The sequence below is a fragment of the Rhinoraja longicauda genome, chromosome 11 (genome assembly GCF_053455715.1).
Source record: "Rhinoraja longicauda isolate Sanriku21f chromosome 11, sRhiLon1.1, whole genome shotgun sequence".
Lineage (NCBI taxonomy): Eukaryota > Metazoa > Chordata > Chondrichthyes > Rajiformes > Arhynchobatidae > Rhinoraja > Rhinoraja longicauda.
In genome coordinates, this window is record NC_135963.1 from 45,173,550 (window position 1) to 45,197,495 (window position 23,946).

The 23,946-nt window shown below is 40.6% G+C and overlaps 1 protein-coding gene across 12 annotated transcripts in view; it reads left to right on the plus strand.

The window, feature by feature from the left end:
- The window catches only part of dock7 (dedicator of cytokinesis 7), a 133,882-nt gene that overhangs the window by 57,832 nt on the left and 52,104 nt on the right, over positions 1-23,946 (plus strand). For 5 of the 12 annotated variants that reach the window (XM_078407527.1, XM_078407528.1, XM_078407530.1 and 2 more), the window contains exons 17-27: positions 2,265-2,403; positions 4,360-4,461; positions 5,397-5,483; positions 7,227-7,458; positions 8,983-9,147; positions 10,977-11,152; positions 15,967-16,056; positions 21,246-21,332; positions 22,207-22,302; positions 22,908-23,048; positions 23,544-23,657. In XM_078407527.1, the coding sequence (XP_078263653.1) occupies positions 2,265-2,403; positions 4,360-4,461; positions 5,397-5,483; positions 7,227-7,458; positions 8,983-9,147; positions 10,977-11,152; positions 15,967-16,056; positions 21,246-21,332; positions 22,207-22,302; positions 22,908-23,048; positions 23,544-23,657 (1,429 nt within the window). The remainder of the gene's footprint in view (positions 1-2,264; positions 2,404-4,359; positions 4,462-5,396; positions 5,484-7,226; positions 7,459-8,982; positions 9,148-10,976; positions 11,153-15,966; positions 16,057-21,245; positions 21,333-22,206; positions 22,303-22,907; positions 23,049-23,543; positions 23,658-23,946) is intronic. The other 7 variants (XM_078407535.1, XM_078407536.1, XM_078407537.1 and 4 more) reach the window with 4 other exon arrangements.

The following is a 23,946-nucleotide window of genomic DNA, read 5'->3' on the forward strand; positions in this document are numbered from 1 at the left end:
ACATGGTGCCTGACCCATTCCTTTTTCATGAGACTCTGGCCTATGGTTGAAAAAAATCAGCCGAGGTTTACGCCCCTTATAGCTGACCTCTGCTGAAAAATGCAATTGGCTGGATATTAGACAAAGTCAATATTGGACTTCGTTGTTACATCCTTCGTGCTTGTTGATGCTTCATGTAAACCCATTGATAAAGACCCGCAAAAGTGTATCATAAAACAGTAAATTACTTCATATCGTGGAATCTAACGTTCTGATGATAGTCATCAAGGGTGAAATATAATTATGGAAACTTATTAAAGTTATGAAATTATTTTACCTTCAGTTTGAAATATTCAGAAATGGTTAATGGCAAAACTTAAGCACCAGTTATTGAGTAGGCATGGCTGTGAAATTGCTGACCAGTGAAGTGACCCTCTGTAGATTTCATCAGCAGTACTTTCAGCCCACCAGAAAGTGAATGAGATTTATGTAACTGCGGTCAATGACATGTCATGCTTTAGAGTTCAAATGATGATGAAATCATTTAGCTTCTCTATCCAATTTTTCATGACCATATATCTTTGCAAAATGCTAATACATAGACTGCTCGTTTCTTTTTTTTTTAAAGAGGTTCCATTTCTGGAAGTGTGCTTTAACGTGAGGCTTCCCCTGCTCTCAATAAACTCTGAGAAATGTTTGCATGGTTTCTTCAATTCTGCATCCGTTAATGGAAACCTTAGGAATCATACAGCACGGAAACAAGTCCTTCCTTCCACTTGCCCGTGTCCCAGCAACAAAGTCCCACCTGCTTGCTTTTGGCCCATATCTGTTTAAACCTTTTCTATGCATATACCTGTCCAGGTGTCTTTTAAATGACTTTTTTAATGTTTTAAATGTAACTGCTTAAACTACCTCCGCACAGCTTATTCAATATACCCATCACCCTGTGTGTGAAACATTACCCCTCAGGTTCTGATTAAAACTTTCCCCTCTCACATTAAACCTATGTCCTCTGGTTCTTGATTCCCCTACTCTAGGTAAAAGACTTTGTGCATTCACCCTATCTTTTTTCTTCATGATTTTGTACACCTCTATAAGATCACCCCTCGGCCCCCTGCGCTCCAAGGAATAAAGTCCTAGCCTGCACAACCACTCCCTATACCTTAGGCCCTCAAATCTTGGTGATTTGTAAATATTCTTTGCGCTCTACCTTAACAAAAGTCTTTCCATAGCAGGGTGACCAAAATTGAAGACATTACTCTAAATGCAGCCTCACCAATGTGCAGAATAAGTTTTTAGTTTCTTGGAAAGTACAATTGTATTCATGTAAACAAGATATGGTTTGGCTTTACTTTAAACTTTAGAGATACAGTGCAGAAACAGGCCCTTCGGCCCACTGTGTCCGCGCCAACCAGTGATCACGCCATACACTGGCACTGTCCTACACACGAGGGATAATTTACAATTTTACCGAAGCAAATTAACCTACAAACCTGCACATCTTTGAAGTGTGAGAAGAAACCAGAGCACTGGATTAAACCCATGTGGTCCCAGGGAGAACGTACAAACTCCGTACTGACAGCACCCGTGGTTTGGATCGAACCCGGGTCTCTGTTGCTGTAAGGTTGCAACTCTACCGCTGTGCCATTGTGGAGAGAAGGTTTGCAAATTGGTAATATGCAAGCTCTGTTACATCAGTATTTGGAAAACAGGCTCTTGGACAGAATAACGATAGTACAACATTGCATTGCTTTGTAAAACTTGAATTGTATATCAATGCTCAAGAGTGTGCAAAAATGGTGCGCATACAATTAAATACTTAAAGCATTTGGTGCATTTATTTTTGCAATTCTCTCTCCTTCCCTCCTGAAGTGTTTAATTTATGATAAAGGTCGAAGATCGTGAAAAACTTTTAACAGCTTAGATAACTAGTTATTTTGATGTGTAACTTTTCGTGATACGCAGCTGGCAGAGATGTGGAAGATTCCACAGCCAAATCTTATCTTGTTTTTGTGAATACAAGTGTACTTTCCAAGGAACAACATAACAGTAATGCTAACTTTTGACTTCCAACCTGGGTCTGCATAATACATTTTTGGGCCTAGCTGGGATAAACTAACCCAAAATAGACTTGGCAACGATATTTACACATAGATATCTTGTGAGAAAGTGTGGACTGACACAATAATGGAACCATTGTGAAGCTTACTGCCGTAGGTTAATAATCTTTCACATTGTATTAAATGTGAGTGAGTGGTATTTTACATGTATTTTTATTTTGTTAGATCCCCTGATTTTCATGAAGAGATTAAAATAAAACTTCCTGCTTATCTGACTGATCACCATCACTTGCTCTTTACCTTCTACCACGTCAGCTGTCAGCAGAAGCAGAACACGCCCTTAGAAACTCCAGTCGGGTACACGGTATGATCTAACTTTCTGACTTTGTTGTTCTGGTCTATCGGTGGTGATCATGACATGTTCAAAGTGAGAATATAGGAAATGAACATGTCCTATGCAAATTAGAGCCGACAGAACTGCTGCCTCACACCACCAGAGACCAACGTTCAATCTTGACCTCGGGTGCTGTCCATGTGGAGTTCTCGCATTCTCCCTGTGACCGTGAGGATTCCCTCCAAAGATGTGTAGGTTTGCAATTGGCCTCCGTAAATTGCCCCTAATGTGTGGGGAGCGGATGAGAAAGTGGGATAACATAAAGCCAATGTGGACGGGTGATCGATAGTCATCGTGGACTTGGTGGGCCAATGCGTCTGTTTCCATGCTGCATCTTTAAACAAAAAGACGCACCAATTCTCTACTCAATGCCCTGAGCCTTTAAAAGTTCCGTCATGTTATATTGTGTGTGAGTTTGGGGAATGAGTGTAATCAAGCTATTCGATTGCCAAGAAATGATGTGTGGCTGTTGCAATTGAACCTAACCCATCCGGACCCGGTGTCCATGCGTGGGCAGCCATCCAGCCGGGTCACTGAGACCTCGTATAATGGCATGGGCAGCCTCTCAGCTGCGATTGAGTGTGGGATGGAAGGTGAAGAACCAGGAGGTTTTCCATAGATTTTAGGACTGCAGTTTAGAGCTTTAACACTAATCCATTGAGTTGATATTTAAATGTTTTTCAACTACTTTCTTTGGCCTGACATGATCATTTTGTTTTGTCATTAAAGGAATAAATGAACACATATATTTCTTTACAAATTTTTCCAACCGGCTTCCTTTAAGAATTCCCTTTCATTCTCCCAGTTTCTACACCTCTAGAATTCCCCCAGTTTCTACATCTCCGTTGGTGTGGGCAAGTTGGACCCAAGGGTCTGTTTCCACCCTGTATTACTCTATGACTCTTATCTGCTCCACACTTCCTTTAAGGCATCATCCATTTCTTTCATTGTGACTTTCCCTTTGCCAGAGTCCTTACCGTGTCTCTATTTACCCTGTTCTGTTCTCACCACGCTGGCCCCGGCCAGAACAAGTGTAGGATTTCCTCGCCCTCAACTTCCACCCTGCCAGCCTCCACATTAAGTGGATTACCCTCCATAAATCTATCACCTTCTACAGGATTTCAACACCAGACTTTTTTTCCTTCCATCCCCTTAAGCTTCCAATGAGTCCCTCTTTGGCTCTTCCATCTCCTTGAATCACTTCGCTTTGCAGTTATGCAGGCAACCACGGGAGATGCAACATATACCGTTTTACCTCTATCTCACCATCCAGTGAACCACACAGTTCTTCTTGATAAAGCGGTAATTCATGTCACGCCCAGTGTATTGCATTTGGTGCTTGCAACACGGTCTCCTCCACACTGTGAAAACCAAACGGTGATTGGGAGACACCTCCATTCAGTCCACAAGAGTATGAGAGCTTTCATTGGCCTGTCACACCTGCTCCAAACCTATATTATTCCAATGTAAGATTGGGAGCAGCATCACATTTTTCATTTGGAAATTTTGCAACTCCCTAGACTCAATTTTGATTTTAATAATTTCAGGTCTCCACCCTTTTTTCTCTTTTGACAGATGTTGCTGTACCTTCCTGTTTAAATTTGTTTTTTTTATATTTAAAATTCTGTCTCTGCTGTTTTTTAATGTAATTATGCTGCTACATTATTGGTCTGCACCCCATCACAGAAATTCCCTTCATTCTTTCCACACCCTTCCGCAGATGTGGGATATCGAAACATATTTCTCTCAGTTCGTGCATTTTCCATTCCGTCAGTTTACTGAAGTGAGCCGCAGATGTCCCAGCTGTTTCCCCAGGGCAATATAGTTCATGCAAATAACTTAGATTCTCACTTTCTCTCATAAAAAAACAATTGTGCCCAGACACAGGTTGGCAGTAATCTTTCCTTATTCTTCCCTCCATTTCAGTGGATTCCAATGCTGCAGAATGGTCGCCTGAAAACTGGTCAGTTATGCCTTCCTGTGTCACTTGAGAAGCCTCCACAGTCTTATTCAGTTTTATCTCCAGAAGTAAGTTACTTTAATTAATACTTAATTTAGATTATATTCTCTCTGCACCACATTTGCTCAGATTTGCTGTTCGATAAACATGGAGTTTAAAGGGAAACAAGGAGATACAGTTCTTGGGTTGTTTGTCCTTTCATCTTGGGGAGCCCCCTCCCTCTCCCCTCCCCCTCCCTCCTCCACCCTCCCTCCTCCCCCTCCCTTCCCCTCCCCCCTCTCCTCCTCCCCTCCCGCTCCCCTCCTCCCCCTCCTCCCTCCCACACCCCCTCCCCATTGGCCCTCTCATAGTCACTGGTTGAAAATAAATTCCATCTGTGTGTTAACTTTTTAATTGAAGTTTAAACTTTATGAAACACTAGACCAAGTGGAACAGTTGGTCCCAAACCTCTCCTGCAATGGTGCGGCACCCTTTCCTCCCCCCCTCCCCCTCCCCCTCCCCTCTCACCCCCACTCCCCCCTTCCACCCTCCACCCTCCCTCCTTCCACCCTCCCTCCTTCCCTCTCCCCCTCGCCCCCTCTCCTTCCCTCTCTTCCCTCCCCCTCTCCCCGCCTCTTCCCCCTCTCTCCCCCTCTCCTCCCTCCCCCTCCCCCCTCCTGCCCTCCCCCCCTGCCCTCCCCCCTTCCTCTCCCCCCCACTCCACCCCCTCAACCCCTCTTACCCTCCCTCTTCCCCCCTCCCTCTCTCCCCCCCTCCCTCCCTAGGAGATAGATTTAAACTTTAAAAAATATAACAACGATTTCAATTAAACTTCTATTAGCACCAAAGGGACGATGGTGCTTAAGATGGGCCAAAATTGTCACGCTATCGTGTACCGTTTTGGCTGTAATTCAGGAACAAACAAACGAGAGTTTTAGTATATAGATGAATATTGTATTTGACAAATGAGCCATTCGGATTCATGTTAGATGTATTAATATGTAAGAGTTTGCAACTTTTTTAGGTACCATTGCCTGGAATGAAATGGGTGGATAATCATAAGGGTGTATTCAATGTGGAGGTGGTTGCTGTATCTTCCATTCACACCCAGGTGAGAACAAAACTGAATTTGATTTGCACTTAATTGTAAAGTGAGATTCTTTCCATGTTCTGCATTGTGCCCCAAGGATCGAGTTATGCCTAAATGATTTATGTTTCATCTCATATAATTTATTTTGGACCAGAGGAGTCTCATTAAAGGTGATATCGTCAGAGGTAATGAAAAAAAAAGATAATATTATTTTCTGTACATGGGTGCATGGAAAATAAGAAGTGAGGCACATTTTGTTTACTTTGGAGATAAACTTTTGACAGAGTATCCAGAATTGCCTGTGGTTTATGGAGTTCTTACCAAAAACACAAAGATACAAAAACATGTCCAGAAAGTGATTAGATGAACATGTGTTAGTCCATCAGATCAGAGACTCCATGTAACATCGATCCACCAAGTTTGTCTATTTCTCACTTTCAGCATATGTGTATTACTGGCCAGGTCAGTGTTTTTGTTCCTCCTTAGTTCACCCCATTTCTGGAACCTACACCATGTACGGTCCTACACCATGAAGCCTCTCTGTCATTGCTGTTTGGTTTGACCACTGGGATACTGACTCCGTGGGAATGAAGGATGAGCAATATATATCCGTGTAAGGATTATAGTGACCAAGATCTGGGAAAGTATAAGAAAATAACTGCAGATGCTGGTACAAATCGAAGGTATTTATTCACAAAGTGCTGGAGTAACTCAGCAGGTCGGGCAGCATCTCGGGAGAGAAGGAATTCCTTCTCTCCCGAGATGCTGCCCGACCTGCTGAGTTACTCCAGCACTTTGTGAATAAAGATCTGGGAAAGGGTGGTTCCCCCCCCCCAATTCCCCTTTCCCCTGACTCTCAGTCTGAAGAAGGGTCTCAACCTGAAACGTCACCTATTCCTTATCTCCAGAGATGCTGATTTACTCCAGCTTTTTGTATTTGTCTTTGCCCTAATCTTGGCGGGTAGTGGGCATTGTGGGTTTGAGAGGTATTGTGGAGGAACTCACTTCGCAATGCACTGCTGGTACATTACTGGTACAGTGAACGTTTTAACTGGTGGATGTGATGCCGTTTAAGTTGTTTACATTGTCCTGGCCTGAATCAAGCTTCTTGAATGTAGATGCAGCTGTACTCATTGAGTCATTATACTCTTGATTTGTACCTTGCAAGTGAAAGGGAAGGTTTGACGAGGCAGAAGAAGCTATTAGCGATAGAATGCTGAGTTTGTAACTGGATTAAGCATCTATAGCAATTTGTATGGCTGATCCAGTTGACCTTTGGCTGGGGGGGAGGAGGGGGGAAGATGGCACTATTATTTTAACAGAAATGTGGTTTGGCTTTCTTTTGTTGGCAATCAATGGTTCGCGAAAAATTCTTAGTCGGATCTTAATCTTGGAAAAATTGTATTGGATTTGTATCACTCACTGAACACACAGGATTGAGCAAAGAATAACAGCTAAAAAAAACCTTGCTTGTGTTCACCTATGACCTGCCATGCTTGGTCCTCTTGCCAGTTCACTCTTCTTGCTTTTTTTCACACCATCCCTTCAATCAGTTTAATGAAGGGACCAGACCTGAAATGTCACCTATCCATGTTCTCCAGAGATGCTACCTGACCTGCTGAATCACTCTTTCATTTTGTAACTTTCCTTGGTAAACCAGCATCTGGAGTTTCTTGTTTCCACAAAAGCTGAAATATTAGAGATATTTTATTTTAAAGGACTAACTTAAAAAATATATATATATGAATTTATTGTCTGTTGCAGGATTCCTCCCTTGACAAGTTCTTTTCTCTGGTCCATGCCCTGGAGGAGCATTCTTTTCCTGTGCGGATTGGAGATCTAAGAATTCTGGAGATTGACTTGGAGAATGAGTTGAAGAGCAGTATAGCATCGTTGAGTTCAGCTCAACTGGAATCGGTGGTTCGATTCCTCCATCAACTACTTGACAAGCTTGCCTTGTTGATTGTGAGGCCTCCAGTAATTGCCGGACAGATTGGTATGTCCATTTATGTTTGTTTGGATTCTTATTGAGGGTTAATTGTGAGTTTACCCTTCTGTTTACTAGTACAGAGTGAATTTACAGAAAACTCTGCTTTAAGTGTTGAATAGGTCTGGAGGACACATTATTGGCAAAAATGCTGAATACATGATTCAACTGTCTTAGAAGGCAAATGTATTTTCTTATTTAACCATGAATATTTGTCGGCAGTGCACAAAACTCCCAAATGCATAGAATAGATTTGATCCTAGTTGTACACTGGCTTAGATATCCTGGCCATATCAGTATTAGGTTTACTACAGTTGGAATAAGGCAAGCAGAAGGATAAATGTTTTGGACTTCTGTTTTGGTCACAAAACAAACACCACTGATGGGAGGGGCATGTGCTTATGTTTGAATGGATGTTATTCTAATAGCTCGTTAATACCTAATATTCAAGATTGGATACCATTAAAGCCTCTGGCATGAAGTGTTTGTGTGTGGGCATCAACACAAACCAGTGCCTGCAGGACAAATGTCAAAAAGCTTATTACAAGTAGGGAAATTTATATGGACAAATTAAAAAATATTTCTGGAGCATGGTGTGGTTTGGGTGAAAGAGATTAAAGTTCATAATGCATTTAGGGAAGGTATAAGATAAGCCATAATGTAATTGGAATAGTTGTGTCAGTGGATAACCTAAAATACATTAGAGGTTTAAAGGGGCCAGAGGCAGCCTGTGTATGGAGATAGAAATATCTTCTTTGTGATGGATCATCAGATAACACAACAAAGATCTGAAGCATGGATCATGCTTATTCACTTCTAAATTACAGAGAAGGTGGGGAAGGGAAACATGAGAATATCTTTGATAGTACAAGAAACGGTTGCTATTGGGACAAGATGTAGAGGTAATTTGGTCAATGGGTAATGGAGGCAGTTCAAGAGGGAAAAACAAGGAACAAAATCTGAGATGAGGGCATTAGAGAGTGGGAATAGAGACAACGGTAGACAAAAAGATATGAAATGCAGAGCCGTAGGATGCACCCAGCAGGTCAGTTGGGGGAGAAAAGGTGAGCTAATGTTACAAATGAATAACAAAACACAAATGGCCCATTTTGATACAGATGGAGAAAGCAAGTTATATGAATTATAGAATCATCATTGGGTCCAAAGCCTATAATGTACTCAGTTGGAAACCGAGATACTGTTCCTGCTTACATTGGACGTCACTGCAGGAGGCCACAGGCAGATCAGAGTGAGCATGGGATGCAGAATTATAATGGTGGGCAACAGGTGCCTTGCAGAGTAGTTACCCAAAGAGTGTTTAGTTTCTCCACTGTGGAGGAGATCACATTGTGAACACTGAGTACAGAACATGAGATTGGAAGAAGGACAAGTTCACTGCAAGGGAGACAGAGGTCCCTGTGTCAACCACTTTATTTCTCTATTCCACTCCCTCCCTGACTTTGCCTGACAAACTAAAGATTAAATTGCAACTTAGTGATTGTAAACTATTGTATGCCAATTTTTTTCTTTCAGTAAACATGGGACAACCATCTTTTGAGGCAATGACATCCATTGTGAACAGATTGCACAAGAATTTAGAAACCAGCCAGGACCAGCACGGCAGAAACAATTTGTTGGCATCCTACATTTACTATGTTTTCCGTCTTCCAAGCACAGAGTCAACCCCGGCGTCGCCAGGTCAAGAGTAAAATCTCTCTTTCTTCAAATTCCGCGACTTAAATTCAGATTAGTTTATTAAAATATACACCCGTCTACAATGAAATTCCTTGCTCACATGAAGCTCAAAGAGTAAACAGCATATATACAGTAAAGATTAATACAATGACAATGCAAAACGGCAGAATGGTGCACCATTGTCATGTAAACATGGCATAACCGTCTTTTAAGACAATGGCATCCACTGTAAATAGATTTTGCCAGAATCTAGAAACAAGCATGGAATGTTCATTTTCATGGTGCCAGAGTCCATGAAGTTTAGGAGCAGTTGCAGAACATTCTCAAGTTGGAGGGTGAGCAGCCAGAAGTCGTTGTGTACATCTTTACGAACAACATGGGTTGGGAAAGGAGTAAGGTTCTGCAGAGTGAATATTGATTTCGACATCTCTAACATTGACTGTGTAAAGGGTTGTGATTGCGTGGAACTTGTTAAATGTGTCCAAGAAAGCTTCCTTAATCAACATATAGAGGGTCCTATCACTAGACCATCACGGATATTGTGGGAACTAGGGAGGAAGTTGCAGAGGCCCTTGCAGAGATATTTGCATCATCTTTAGCCAGGGGTGAAGTTCTGGAAGACTGCAGGTTGGCTAATGTTGGACTGTTATTTAAGAAGCCCAGCAAGGACAAGCGAGGGAACTATAGGCTAATGAATCTGATGTAAATGGTGCAAAGGTTATTTGAGGGGCTTCTTAGAGACGGGATCTACCAGCATTTAGATAGGCACGGGCTGATTAGCGATAGTAAGTATGGCTTTATGCGTGGGAATTCAAGTCTCGCAAAGCTGATAAGATATTTTTGAAGAAGTCGCCAAGAGGATTGACGAGAGCAGGGCAGTGGGCATTGTCCATATGGACTTTATCGAGGCCTTTGACAAAGTCCTTCATGGTCGGCTAGTCTGTACAGTTAGAGTGCATGGAATCTAAGGTGAGTTGGCCAATTGGATTCAAAATTGCCTTGGAGAAAGAAGTCATAGGGTAGTTGTGAAGGGTTGTTTTTCTAATTGCAGGCTTAATTTTGAAGTTTATTTTTTACAGAGTAAACAAGGATGAACTAGTTGATATGTATATGGATTTTCAGAAGGCCTTTAATAACATACCATTAGGGTTAATATAATAACATTAGGATTAATATATTGATATGGATTGGGGATTGGTTAATAGACAGAAAACAGTGGCAGAATAAATTGAAAGTTATAACTGATACAGGAACCAATGTTAGAAATTGTTTTGTTTACCATCTATATCAATGATTTGGATTAAGGGACAAGGTGCAATATATCCTAATGTGCTGATAATACAAAGCTGTTTGGTGGGAGGATGCAAAGAGGCCGCAAATGAGATAAGTGAGGAGGCAAAGGCATGGAAGATAAAATATAATACAAAAAAGTGTGAAATGTGTAAAATGTATATAGAAAAATGTACCATTTGAAAAAATAGAGTATTTTCAAGTGATGAGAGATTGAAAATCGTTTGTGTAAGGAAGGACCTGGTGGCCTTGTAAACAAATCACTGAAAGTTAGCATGTAAATAAGCAAGTAATTAGGAAGCACACAAAATATTTACCTTTGTTGCAAAAAAAACATAGAACAGTACAGCCCAGGAACAGGCCTTTGGCCCACACTGTCTCTGCCGAACATGATGCCAAGTTAAATTATTTTTTTCTGCCTACATGTGAACCGTATCCCTGCATATTGATGTGCCTATTTAAATAATCCACCTTGCAGTTCATCTGAATTTAGGCAGGGCTTGCATCTGTACACATTGCTCATGTTTGAATCCTTGTGGCAGGGCCTGGTGGCTGTATGTTGGGGGGATCTATGCATTACGCTACAATGGCCCGTTCAGCAGCAAGGCTGGCCAGCCTGAGCCTCAGTCGGTCCAGGAGTCTCAGCAACAGCAACCCGGACATCTCAGGTACTCCAGCCTCACCAGATGATGAAGTAAGGACAATTATTGGCAGCAAGGTAATAGTTTCTTTCTCTCCATAGACATTGATAAGTATTAAGAGGAGTTAAACATTTTGTAGTGTTGAAAATGAATTAGTTCATTATTATTTCACTTGATGAGTTCTTTCCAGTGTGGTAAAAGTAAATTAATAGTTAGAAGGTGTGTTGGCAATAAAGTTACCCTTTTAAATATCGTGGATATTTAATTCTGTATCCTGTAATTCTGGAAATACTCAATAGGTCAAGCAGCACCTGTGGAGAGATTGGGACAGACTTAAGGTGTCGGAAGGAACTGCAGATGCTGGTTTACATTGAAGATAGACACAAAATATTGGAATAACTTAGCGGGGCAGGCAGCCCCTGGAGAGAAGGAAAGGGTGACGTTTTAGATCGAGACCTTTCTTCAGTGTTATGCATTGGAAAGAATTGCAGATGCTGGTTTACACCCGCTTAAGAATGGTCTCGACGCGAAATTTCACCAAAATCCTTCTCTCCAGTGATGCTGCCTGTCCCGCTGAGTTACTCCACCATTTTGTGTCCATCTTTGGGACAGACTTAATCATTCAGGTCAACAAACTCCCATCCGATCTGGGGGAAAAAATATAAAAATGAAACAAGATTTAAGTTGCAGAGAAGATGAAAGGGAGATGTGTGATAGGGAGGAGATCAACATGAAATGTTAGCTCTGTTAGTGCTGCCTGATTTGTTGTGTATTTCCAGCATTTTCTGTTTTATCTTGTATTTCCACCATGAATAGTAATTTGTATTTGACATACTTTTCTGTTCTCCCTAATTACAAAATTTGGATTAAGTAAATATATTTTGCATTTTTAACCTTCTTAACTATGGTTAAAACCATCTGCAGTATTAATCTAACTTAATGGAGATGTTTAAATACTTAAAAGGCTTTGCAAAAAAAAATCATTTTTCTGGTGCTCCTGTTGTGTTTTGCTATTTCATAGAAACATAGAAAATAGGTGCAGGAGTAGGCCATTCGGCCCTTCGAGCCTGCACCGCCATTCAATATGATCATGGCTGATCATCCAGCTCAGTAGCCTGTACCTGCCTTCTCTCCATACCCCCTGATCCCTTTAGCAAAAAGGGCCACATCTAACTCCCTCTTAAATATAGCCAATGAACTGGCCTCAACTACCTTCTGTGGCAGAGAATTCCACAGACTCACCACTCTTTGTGTGAAGAAATGTTTTCTCATCTCGGTCCTAAAAGACTTCCCCCTTATCCTTAAGCTGGTTCTGGACTCCCCCAACATCGGGAACAATCTTCCCGCATCTAGCCTCTCCAACCCCTTAAGAATTTTATATGTTTCTATAAGATCCCCCCTCAGTCTTCTAAATTCCAGCGAGTACAAGCCCAGTCTATCCAGTCTTTCCTCATATGAAAGTTCCGCCATCCCAGGGATCAATCTGGTGAACCTTCTCTGTACTCCCTCTAAGGCAAGAACGTCTTTCCTCAGGTTAGGAGACCAAAACTGCACACAATACTCCAGGTGCGGTCTCACCAAGGCCCTGTACAACTGCAGCAGAACCTCCCTGCTCCTAAACTCAAATCCTCTTGCTATGAATGCCAACATACCATTCGATTTCTTCACTGCCTGCTGCACCTGCATGCTTGCTTTCAATGACTGGTGCACCATGACACCCAGGTCACGTTGCATCTCCCCTTCTCCCAATCGGTCACCATTCAGGTAATACTCTGCTTTCCTGTTCTTGCCGCCAAAGTGGATAACCTCACATTTATCCACACTATATTGCATCTGCCATGCATTTGCCCACTCGCCTAATCTATCCAAGTCACTCTGCAGCCTCCTAGCATCCTCCTCGCAGCTAACACTGCCACCCAGCTTCGTGTCATCCGCAAACTTAGAGATGTTGCATTCAATTCCCTCGTCCAAATCGTTAATATACACTGTAAATAACTGGGGTCCCAGCACTGAGCCTTGCGGTACCCCACTAGTCACTGCCTGCCATTCCGAAAAGGACCCGTTTATTCCTACTCTTTGCTTCCTGTCCGCCAACCAATTTTCTATCCACCTCAACACTGAACCCTCAATACCGTGTGCTTTAAGTTTGTACACCAATCTCCTATGTGGGACCTTGTCGAAGGCCTTCTGAAAGTCCAGATATAACACATCGACTGGTTCTCCCTTATCCACTCTACTAGTTACATCCTCGAAAAATTCTATAAGATTCGTCAGACATGATTTGCCTTTGGTAAATCCATGCTGACTTTGTCCGATGATTTCACCACTTTCCAAATGTGATGCTATCATATCTTTAATAACTGACTCTAGCATTTTCCCCACTACCGAGGTTAGGCTAACTGGTCTATAATTCCCCGTTTTCTCTCTCCCTCCCTTTTTAAAAAGTGGGGTTACATTAGCTACCCTCCAGTCCTCAGGAACTACTCCACAATGTAAAGAGTTTTGAAAAATTATCACTAATGCATCCACTATTTCTGAGGCTACTTCCTTAAGCACTCTGGGATGCAGCCTATCTGGCCCTGGGGATTTATCTGCCTTTAATCCATTTAATTTACCTAACACCACTTCCCGACTAACCTGGATTTCCCTCAGTTCCTCCATCTCATTAGACCCCCGGTCCCCCGCTATTTCCGGCAGACGGTTTATGTCTTCCTTAGTGAAGACAGAACCAAAGTATTTGTTCAATTGGTCTGCTATCTCCTTGTTCCCTATGATCAATTCACTTGTTTCCGACTGCAAGGGACCTACATTTGTCTTAACTAATCCTTTTCTCTTGACACATCTATAAAAGCTTTTGCAGTCAGTTTTTATGTTCCTTGCCAGTTTCCCTCATAATCTATTTTCCCTTTCCTAATTAAGCCCTTTGTCCTCCTCTGCTGGACTCTGAATTTCTCCCAGTCCTCTGGTATGCTACTTTTTCTGGCTAATCTGTATGCTTCATCTTTTGTTTTAATACTATCCTTGATTTCCCTTGTTAGCCACGGATGCACTACCTTTCCTGGTTTGTTCTTTTGCCAAACTGGGATGAACACTTGTTGTAGTTCATCCATGCGACCTTTAAATGCCTTCCATTGCATGTCCACCGTCAACCCTTTCAGCATCAATCGCTAGTCTATCTTGGACAATTCACGCCTCATACCCTCAAAGTTACCTTTCTTTAAGTTCAGAACACTTGTTTCTGTATTGACTTTGTCACTCTCCATCCTAATGAAGAACTCTACCATATTATGATCACTCTTGCCCAAGGGGCCTCGCACAACAAGACTGCTAACTAACCCTTCCTCATTACTCAATACCCAGTCTAGAATGGCCTGTTCTCTCGTTGGTTCCTCGACATGTTGGTTTAGAAAACCATCTCTCAAACATTCCAAGAAATCCTCTTCCTCAGCACCCCTGCCAGTTTGGTTCACCCAATCTATATGTAGATTGAAGTCACCTATTATAACTGCTGCACCTTTAGTGCACGCATCTCTAATTTCCTGCTTGATGCCATCCCCAACCTCACTACTGCTGTTAGGTGACCTGTACACAACTCCCACTAGCGTTTTCTGCCCCTTAGTGTTTCGTAGCTCTACCCATACCGATTCCACTTCCTCCAAGCTAATGTCCTTCCTTTCCACTGCTTTAATCTCCTCTCTAACCAGTAACGCTACCCCACCTCCTTTTTCTTTCTGTCTATCCCGCCTGAATATAGAATATCCCTGGATGTTGAGCTCCCAGCCTTGGTCACCCTGGAGCCATGTCTCCGTAATCCCAACTATATCATAATCATTAATAACTATCTCCACATTTAATTAATCCACCTTATTACGTATACTCCTTGCATTGAGACACAAAGCCTTCAGGCTTGCTTTTACAACTCTCTTACCCCTTATACAATTATGTTGAAAAGTGGCCCTTTTTGATTTTTGCCCTGGATTTGTCTGCCTGCCACTTTTACTTTTCACCTTGCTACCTGTTGCTTCTACCCTCATTTTACACCCCTCTGTCTCTCTGCTCCTGCTCCCACCCCCCTGCCACATTAGTTTAAATCCTCCCCGGCAGCACTAGCAAACACTCCCCCTAGGACATTGGTTCCATTCCAGCTCAGGTGCAGATCGTCCTGTTTGTACTGGTCCCACCTCTCCCGGAACTGGTTCCAATGTCCATTCTTCTGCTTATTTCAATTATGAAGTTCTCTTACATCTACGCTAGTGGGTCAGGTAGTTAGCAGTTGGCTAGTTTCAGGGCATGTAGATCTGGAAAACATCTACGCTAGTGGGTCAGGTAGTTAGCAGTTGGCTAGTTTCAGGGCATGTAGATCTGGAAAATTTGATTGGTATTCTGTACTGAATTTCCTTCTTGTTAAATTTAATTAACCTTTTGTCACTTTTTGTGGGGAAGAGGGTCAAAATCAGTGCATTCCTGCTGATTATTATCAGTGGTCCAAACTGAAAAGTGTATATGCATGGACATCAGAGCAGGATCATATATGTTATTCTGCTTTGTTGATCTCGCACTGTACTCCCTTTAACTTCCCTGGTCAAAATAAAGGGGGTGTGTGTGTAAACTGGAGGATTTCCCTTTTTTTGTAGAATCATACGCCAGAAATGGTCAAGTCAAGTCTGGTTTATTGTCGTATGCACAAGTGCGGTGAGATACAGAGACAATGAAAAACTTGAGTAATTAATGACAAGGGTGGGAGAAAGATATATCTTTACTCTGGTTAATCTACGATGGACTTCTTCAAAGTTAATTTCCTTGTAAATTGCATGCTTTTGGAGGAATTTAGGGAATATCCAGCTAAATACTTAAAGATTTGCTTTTCCCTTTGCTTCGTTCACCCGCTCAGGGACTAGATCGTTCCAATTCCTGGGTTAATGCCGGTGGCCCAACTGTCCCTTGGAGAAGCCCCCCCAGATCAAGCACTGAAGTAATGCAGGTGGTTTCAGATGCTAATACGTCTTTTTTAGGATATTATTTTGCAGCTTGATTTTTTTTTTAAACTTCCTTCCATTTCATTACTTGATTATTTTGTGTACTTTGAACAATACCTTTGCGTTTCAATAGTGCTTGCGTCTGATTACATTTTTTTGTCCATTTTCCATAGCTTTATGCTTAAGTGCCTGTGCATGCAATAAAAATGCATGAAATACATAGTGCATCAAGACATCATGGCATGTGTTTCAAATATATGTATTTTCATAGTTATGAATTTATGGTTATAGGTTGAGTAACAATCATAAATGAATTGTGGAATAAGTTATGATTCATTGTATATTTAGTAAAATAATTTATTTTTGGTCATTCAAAAGCTGTTCAAAATGCTGAAAGTTCCGACGTTGCTAATGCCTCTCAACTTATTTACTGTATTTATACCGGTGGGTGTCAGGAAAGTGATCTCAAAACTAACTCTGTTTAATGGAGTGCAACACTCTTGTTGGAATTAATTGATTTTTTTCTAAATGTTGCCACACTAGTGATAAAAGCGATCACCATTACTCCAGTGTAGAAATGTGCAGCTCAAAGTGTAATCACCTTACATAATGCAAGCTTGAAAGAACAGAGTAATTGTATGGTTACATTATTTCAACTGAAGGATATTAAACTATGGCTTATGCAGCATATACATTTGTCATCCATTACCATCATTAAAGAAAAAGTCACAGAAATGACATGATTTATTTTATCACAATATCCAGCATCTTTGTATTGAAGTGTATTACGACTGCAGTGTTTAAAAATATACCTCTTCTCCAGTTTCGAAAATACTTATAGCACTAACAAAAATAATTTCAGAAAAACATTGCTTGTCGGCCTTGGTCAAATAGTGTCTGCAATTTGCCTGTTTTTTTCATCAATTGAGGCTACATGTGAACTTGGAATGGAGCTAAAGATGAAAAGATATAGTGGGAGGGAGTGTGGGTTGTATGTCTACATCCCCAATCTCTTATGTGGCTCGACCACTTGATATGTGAGAACTGGACATTGCTTTAACAGAGAGAGAATGGATAGTCAAGAAGGTTGTGAAAATAAAAACTGAATCCCTTAAGTTACTTTCCATGTTCATTTTATTAATTTATAAAATTCAGAGTCTGATCATTGTGTGTGTTATATAGTCATTAAAAAGCACTTTTCCACGATTAAACCAGTTCTTAGGAATTGTGGTAAAAAATACCTCAGTACCAAATGACCCTGGAAGTTCATGTGTAAAATAAAAAATTTCAGGATTGGTTGCACGGTTATTTCACATTTTAAACTTATCTTCATTGATTATTTGAACAGTATTTAGAAAAGCATCCAGATAATTATTCATAAGCAAAGAAAATCGTTTTACATAGTTTTCATTGGGAATCCTTAAAGAGGATCAGAATAAATAAAATTGAATTTAATGATTTGATGGTACTAACCTTGGGTTTCAAAACCATGAAGATCACAGGACATAATGATTTCAGGAATAGGAACAAAAGGAGGCCATTTAACCTGTTAAGCCTCATTTACCATTCAATGGGATTACATTTCTACTTTCTCTCCATATCTTTTGATTCCGTTTGCATCCAGAAATCTCATAATGTCAGGCTTGAATATGACTGAGCATCAGTTGCCCTTATAGTAGTTAATGGCAACAATTCATGCCCCTGAATGACCCCTGGTGCAATTCATCTCAGTTCTAAATAGCCCCCTCCTTACCCCGAATCCTTGACTCAGGTTGAACCAGTGGAAACTTCCTCTTTGCTAACCCTCTAAGAATATCACAACTTACAATCAACTGAACAATTTCTACTCTGTTTTGCCTATCTATTAATCAATCATCAATCCAATTATCCATAATACCAATATTCTTCCTCGCGTGTAAAGACAAATGTCTTTGAAAATGCACAAATGTTAGATGCAGCAGTTCCCGTTGTCTAATGTACCAGTTATATGTGCAAAAAAAACTTGATATGACAAAATCATGCTGATTCTGCAAAACATAAAATGACTTTCTGAAAATGATGTTCCTGCTGAGAAGAAGAAAAGACTGAGCAGGCAAAAACATTAGTTTTGAACTTCTGGTTTGGATTAAGGTATTTAGGAGGAAGAGAAAATTTTGTAAGTTATGGATAGTGATGCAGAAAATGATGGAAATGCTTAGTAGGTTAGGCAACATTCGTGGAGAGAGAAACGGTTAATATCTCAGATAACTTTTCATCGGAACTGGAAATATGAGAACGCAAACCTGTCCTAATTTGTGGAGAATGGGGAAAGATGAAGAGAACAAATGCAGATGTTTGTGATAAGATAGCGACCAAGGGAATCCGGATCCTGAAAAGTTTACAGGGGAAAAAACCCTGAAAACGCTGGAACCAATCAAGAGCTTGGGCAGCATCTTTGAAAGAGAAAGTTAATGTTTCAGGTTGAAGACCTTTGTCAGAACTTCTTGATTAGTTCTCTCAGAATTTCTGGATTAGTACGGGTGTCAGAGGTTATGGGGACAAGGCAGGAGAATGGGGTTAGGAAGGAGAGATAGATCAGCCATGATTGAATGGTGGAGTAAACTTGATGGGACGAATGGCCTAATTCTGCTCCTATCACATGATCTTATGAACTTGGAAAAGAGAATGTAGACACGAAATGCTGGAATAACTCAGCGAGGCAGGCAGCATCTCTGGAGAGAAGGAATGGGTGACGTTTCGGGTTGAGACCCTTCTCCAGACTGGTGTCAGGGGAGTGGGCGGGACAGAGATAATATGTAGTCAGAGACAGTAAGACTGGTGGGAGAACTGGGAAGAGGGAGGGGATAGAGAGAGAGGGAAAGCAAGAGCTACTTTAAGTTAGAGAAGTCAGTGTTCATACCGCTGGGGTGCAAGCTACCCAAGTGAAATATGAGGTGCGGTTCCTCCAATTTGCACTGGGCCTCACTCTGACAATGGAGGAGGCCCAGGACAGAAAGGTCAGATTGGGAATGGGTGGGGTAGTTAAAGTGCTGAGCAACCGAGAGATCAGGTAGGTTTAGGTGGACTGAGCGGAGGATCAGGTAGGTTTAGGTGAAAAAGAGAAAATAAGTTTGCTTTAAGTTGCAGAGGGTGAGGAAGAGATGAGAATAAAGGGCATATCTTTGACAGGGCGATGCAGTTAGAGAGGGAGAATCAGATGAGAAAGACAGAGTTGTGGGAAGTGCTCAGCAGGTTAGATGATGGTTATGGAGAGAGAAAACAGCTTATATTACAGATTACCTACAGCAGAAAGTGAGTTCACTGAAGTCATTGAGTTTGATATTGAGTCTAGAAGACAGTAATATGACCAGATGGAAGATGAGGTCCTATTCCTCAACCTTACTCTGTGTATATCAAGTCAACAGTGCAGGAAGACGGATGGGTCAGAGTGGGAGTGGGATGAAGAGTTAAGATGGCAGGCAAGAGGGAGCTTAGTTTAGTCCCCAGCTGACTAACTAGTGCTCTGCAAAGCAATCACCCAACAGCGTTTGGTTTCTCCAGTGTAGTGGAGATCATATGTGCAGCGAATCGAGTGCACATGGCTGAAAGAACTGCAAGTGAATCGCTGCTTTGCCTGGAAGGTCAGTTTGGATTGACTGGATGGAAGGAAGAGAAGAGATAAAAGGATGGATGTAACATCTAGTTCAGCCCAGTAGAGCAACTCAGAATTTATTGTTGCGTGCCACTTTAATTCTCCATCCCATTTTAGCTCTGGTCCATCTATGCCTCCTGCGTTGTTATATTGATAGCCAATGCAAGCTTGAGGAATAGCATCTTCAATGTTGCCACATTGCAATCTTCTAGATTTGCTATTGAATTCACACTGAACAGCTATAACGTTAATTTTGGTTTTCTCACTCCACACATGCTACGGAGCTGCTGAGGTTTTCCAACATTTTTTTTATTGCACATTGCCAGTAGGTGCTGTGTTCGGCAAATGATTTTTCTGTCACTTCTTTGGCATGGAGCTCCCTTAAAATACAGGCACAAAATGGAGTAACTCAGGGGGGCAGGCAGCATCTCTGGAGAGAAGGAATGGGTGACGTTTCGGGTTGAGACCTTTCTTCCTCTACGATTTATCCTGGTCTCTGATTCTGCGACTTATTTCTGCAACATCCTCCCTCAACATATACGTCTTCCAGACAGATCGGACAAGATTAACAAGCATGCACCATCCTCTCCTTGATATGATGTGAGCTGAATTTGGGTCCCCTTAATTCTCTTGAATCTTCCCTTTCACTGGCATTCCCTTTGTTCTCTCCAATGCTACTCCTTCTCTGCATCATAAGACTGGCTTGTTTTCTTTCATTTTAAGTTCTGACAAAAAATTCATCAACTTAAAGAATTAAATGTGTTTCTCTGTGGATTTTGCCTGACCTGCTGAGTATTTCCAGCATTTCCTGAATTTATTTCAGATTTTTAGTATCCGCTGTGTTTTTGCTACTGTAGAAATATTGGGGGAAAAAACAAAATCTTGAAGATTTGATGGTGAGCAAATGGGATTAGAGATGACAGATAAGGAAAAATTCTGAATATACATATTTTTCTTTTTAAGAAGAACTGCTTACAGAATCTAATTGAACCAACAGTAAAATGAATCGGCTTGACTTTATAACTTTATGACTTTGACGGTGTTTACTTTATAAGTAGGGAGGAGAGATATAATTTATCAAGGGATTTAAGTTTGCAGTTGAGGTTATTAAAATGTATCCAGAAAATTATCATTAAGTATCAGGGAGAGATTTTTACTTTACAAGTATGATGGGAAGGTACATTTTATCATCAATCCAGTAAATGCGAGGAACACGATGAATTAATGTTTAGTTGTATATTGGTGGAAAATTTATGAAAATGTACTCTTAACTTTCCATCCCCATAAGAAATAATTAACATTTTCAATTAAAAACATTCTTGTGCAAAACAATTGTAAGGACTTAATGCACAAATCATCCCCTTGATCTGCTGTCATTTTCAGTTTCAGGAATAGTAAAAGTATAACCCATCTTATGGACGAGAAATTACAATCATTTTCTTTTGTGTGTTATTTGATTGCAGCCATTCTATGCTTCCAACTCTTGTGTGTTTAAATTAATACATTCATTTGTGCCACCTCTTCCATCACAAATCTGTTACCAACATTCATTCCATTCCATAGGCCATGGATCGAAGTAATCGCATGTCATCGCATACCGAGAGTACAAGTTTCTTACAAACGTTAACAGGACGATTACCAACTAAGAAGGTAGTGGATGGTACTGTTGTGTGGGCCACATAAGGAAATGTTGCATAAATATATTTCACGAAGTCTCAAATATAACCTCCAGCTCTACTTTCTCAGATTTAGGAGATTGCAACTCAGACCAGATCAAGTTAGGCTTTGTGGGAGAATTGGTTGCAGAATCTGTGGGCTACATTGATCGTACCCAGTTTATGTGTTACTCAATACCTAATTGGAATGCACAGGTGTTACAAAAATCAACCAACTTGAAGTAGTTTGATTCAGTTCATGCAGAATTGCAGAGAAAAAGATGAATTAGACTGATATCCATTTAAATAATCCCACATTAGTGCTTGTTATTAATATTGGGACATATCCTGAACAAATAGACATTTGTAGGACACAATTAATTAATAACAGCGACAAAATTTCTATGACGTTCCATTGAACTTTCACAGCTACAGCAGTGGCTGATACATTTGATTCCCGAGCGATTTAAATTTGTGGTAAGGACGATCAAAATGTGTATAAAATTAGTAATAATTAAATATTCTCTGCAATGTGGGATTACAATTTATAATGGAATTCCCTCCTACCTTAACCCACTTCTTCTTTCAAGCATGAATATTGATTATAAAATTTTGTGGTATCCCCTTTTTCTCTGATAAAGCTACAACTTAATAATTGAATATTTTACAAATAGATTCTGGATATAGTACATATACAAACATAGACATTTCTTCCCAAAATGTTAAACCAGGAAAAACTCAAATAATAGTCACCATCTATTTGTAAATGGTTGAGATCTGGCAGCATTAATGCCTTATTCTTTATTTTAAAAGTGTTATGTTGGAATAAGTTTTAATGCTTACTGTGTTGTGTGACTTGTGTGACACAGCTATTGCATGAGGAACTGGCCCTACAATGGGTTGTGAGCAGTGGGAGTGTGCGTGAATCTGCCATCCATCAAGCTTGGTTCTTCTTTGAATTAATGGTGAGTAAAATAGTGGCCAGACAAGATCTCTGAAACTGAAAACCCCCAAATCTATTGACAATTATTGAAGAGTTCATTCTCAATTGAAATAAACAAGGATGTTGTTCTGGATTTTAAAGCTATCTGAAACTTGAATGAACCTATGACTCTTTCCCTTACCTTAACCAGAATGTTCTCATTTGTAAGCCGCCTTCATGTTTTTATCAAATCCAACCTCAGCAAGAAACTCGACCCACTACATTTTGCCTACCTTCACAACAGTTCAACGGAGGATGGGATCTAACTGGCTCTCCACTCCGCACTGGACCACTTGGACAATAAAAACACTTATGTCAGGCTGTTGTTTATAGACTACACTCGGCGTTCAATACCATCATCCCTCCAAGCTGGTTACCAAGGTCATAGAACTGGGTCTCTGCGCATCCCTCTGCAATTGGATCCTCGACATTCTTATCCAAGACCACAGTCTCAATTGGCAGAAATACCTCTTCCTCATTCTTCTTTTAAAATCACAATTGGCAGAAATACCTCTTCCTCATTCTTCTTTTAAAATCACTTATACTTCTCTGGGTTAATGCTGTTTTAATGTGTTGTTGATTGAACAGGTGAAAAGCATGGTGCACCATTTATATATTTCTGATAAACTTGACATCCTGAGAAAAGCTCGATTTCCAGAAAGATTCACGGATGATATTGCTGCACTGGTCAGCATGATCACAGGGGATATTGTTACAAGGTTTCAAAAGGTAAGGACTGAATTCATTCTTATTTCAATTTTCAGTTGCTTGATGTGATAGAATCAAATTTGATCATTGATCTTTGCTGCCTTAACTGACCTCAGTCAGATCATCAGTTGGTTATTTACAGGCTAAGAAGAGGAGAAACAAAATATGATTTCTGTTTCTGATTGCTATCCTGCAGGTAGTTGGGTGAATGTAAGGCAAAAACATAATTGGAGTTTGGCTATGATTAGTCATGCAGCTTTTCATGGTTGAGCAGGCACGAAAGTGCTTTCAGAAAAGGAGGGAAATTTTGGAAAAATAGTGGGAAAAGAGGAGGAATAACAGATAATCCAGCCATAACACCAGTTCTAAGAGTGGGGCAAAATGAAAAGATAAATTTTCTCTTTCCAGTGCTGAATTCCAGTGACAGGTTTTTGCTGTATTCATTCTGTATTATGTACTAAATTAAGATTTGCAGAAGGATGCTGATGGTGCAACTAATTAGTCCTTTGTTTTTAGGATGTAGAACTGATTGAGAGATTAAACACCAGTCTTGCATTTTTTCTCAACGACCTGTTTTCTGTGATGGATCGTGGCTTTGTCTTTTCTCTCATCAAAACCTATTGGAAGCAGGTATTGAAAATGATGATTACTTATCTTTTGTCTCTGTCCCATAGTACAAAGATAAAGTTAGTTGCAAGTGTGATACCAAGCCATACATGTAAAAAAAAAATCCAGATTTGTTCCTTGTTCCACAAAAACCAAACGACATCAAGTACAACAGCAGTTAACCTTGGTTCCATTTGACTTGTTCATGTTGACCCCACTGAATGAAATTAGAAATTTTAGTGTTCAACCACCCATAAACTTCCTTCGTCTTTCTAAACAGAAAACTATAAATTAAAAATACAGATGAAAAAAA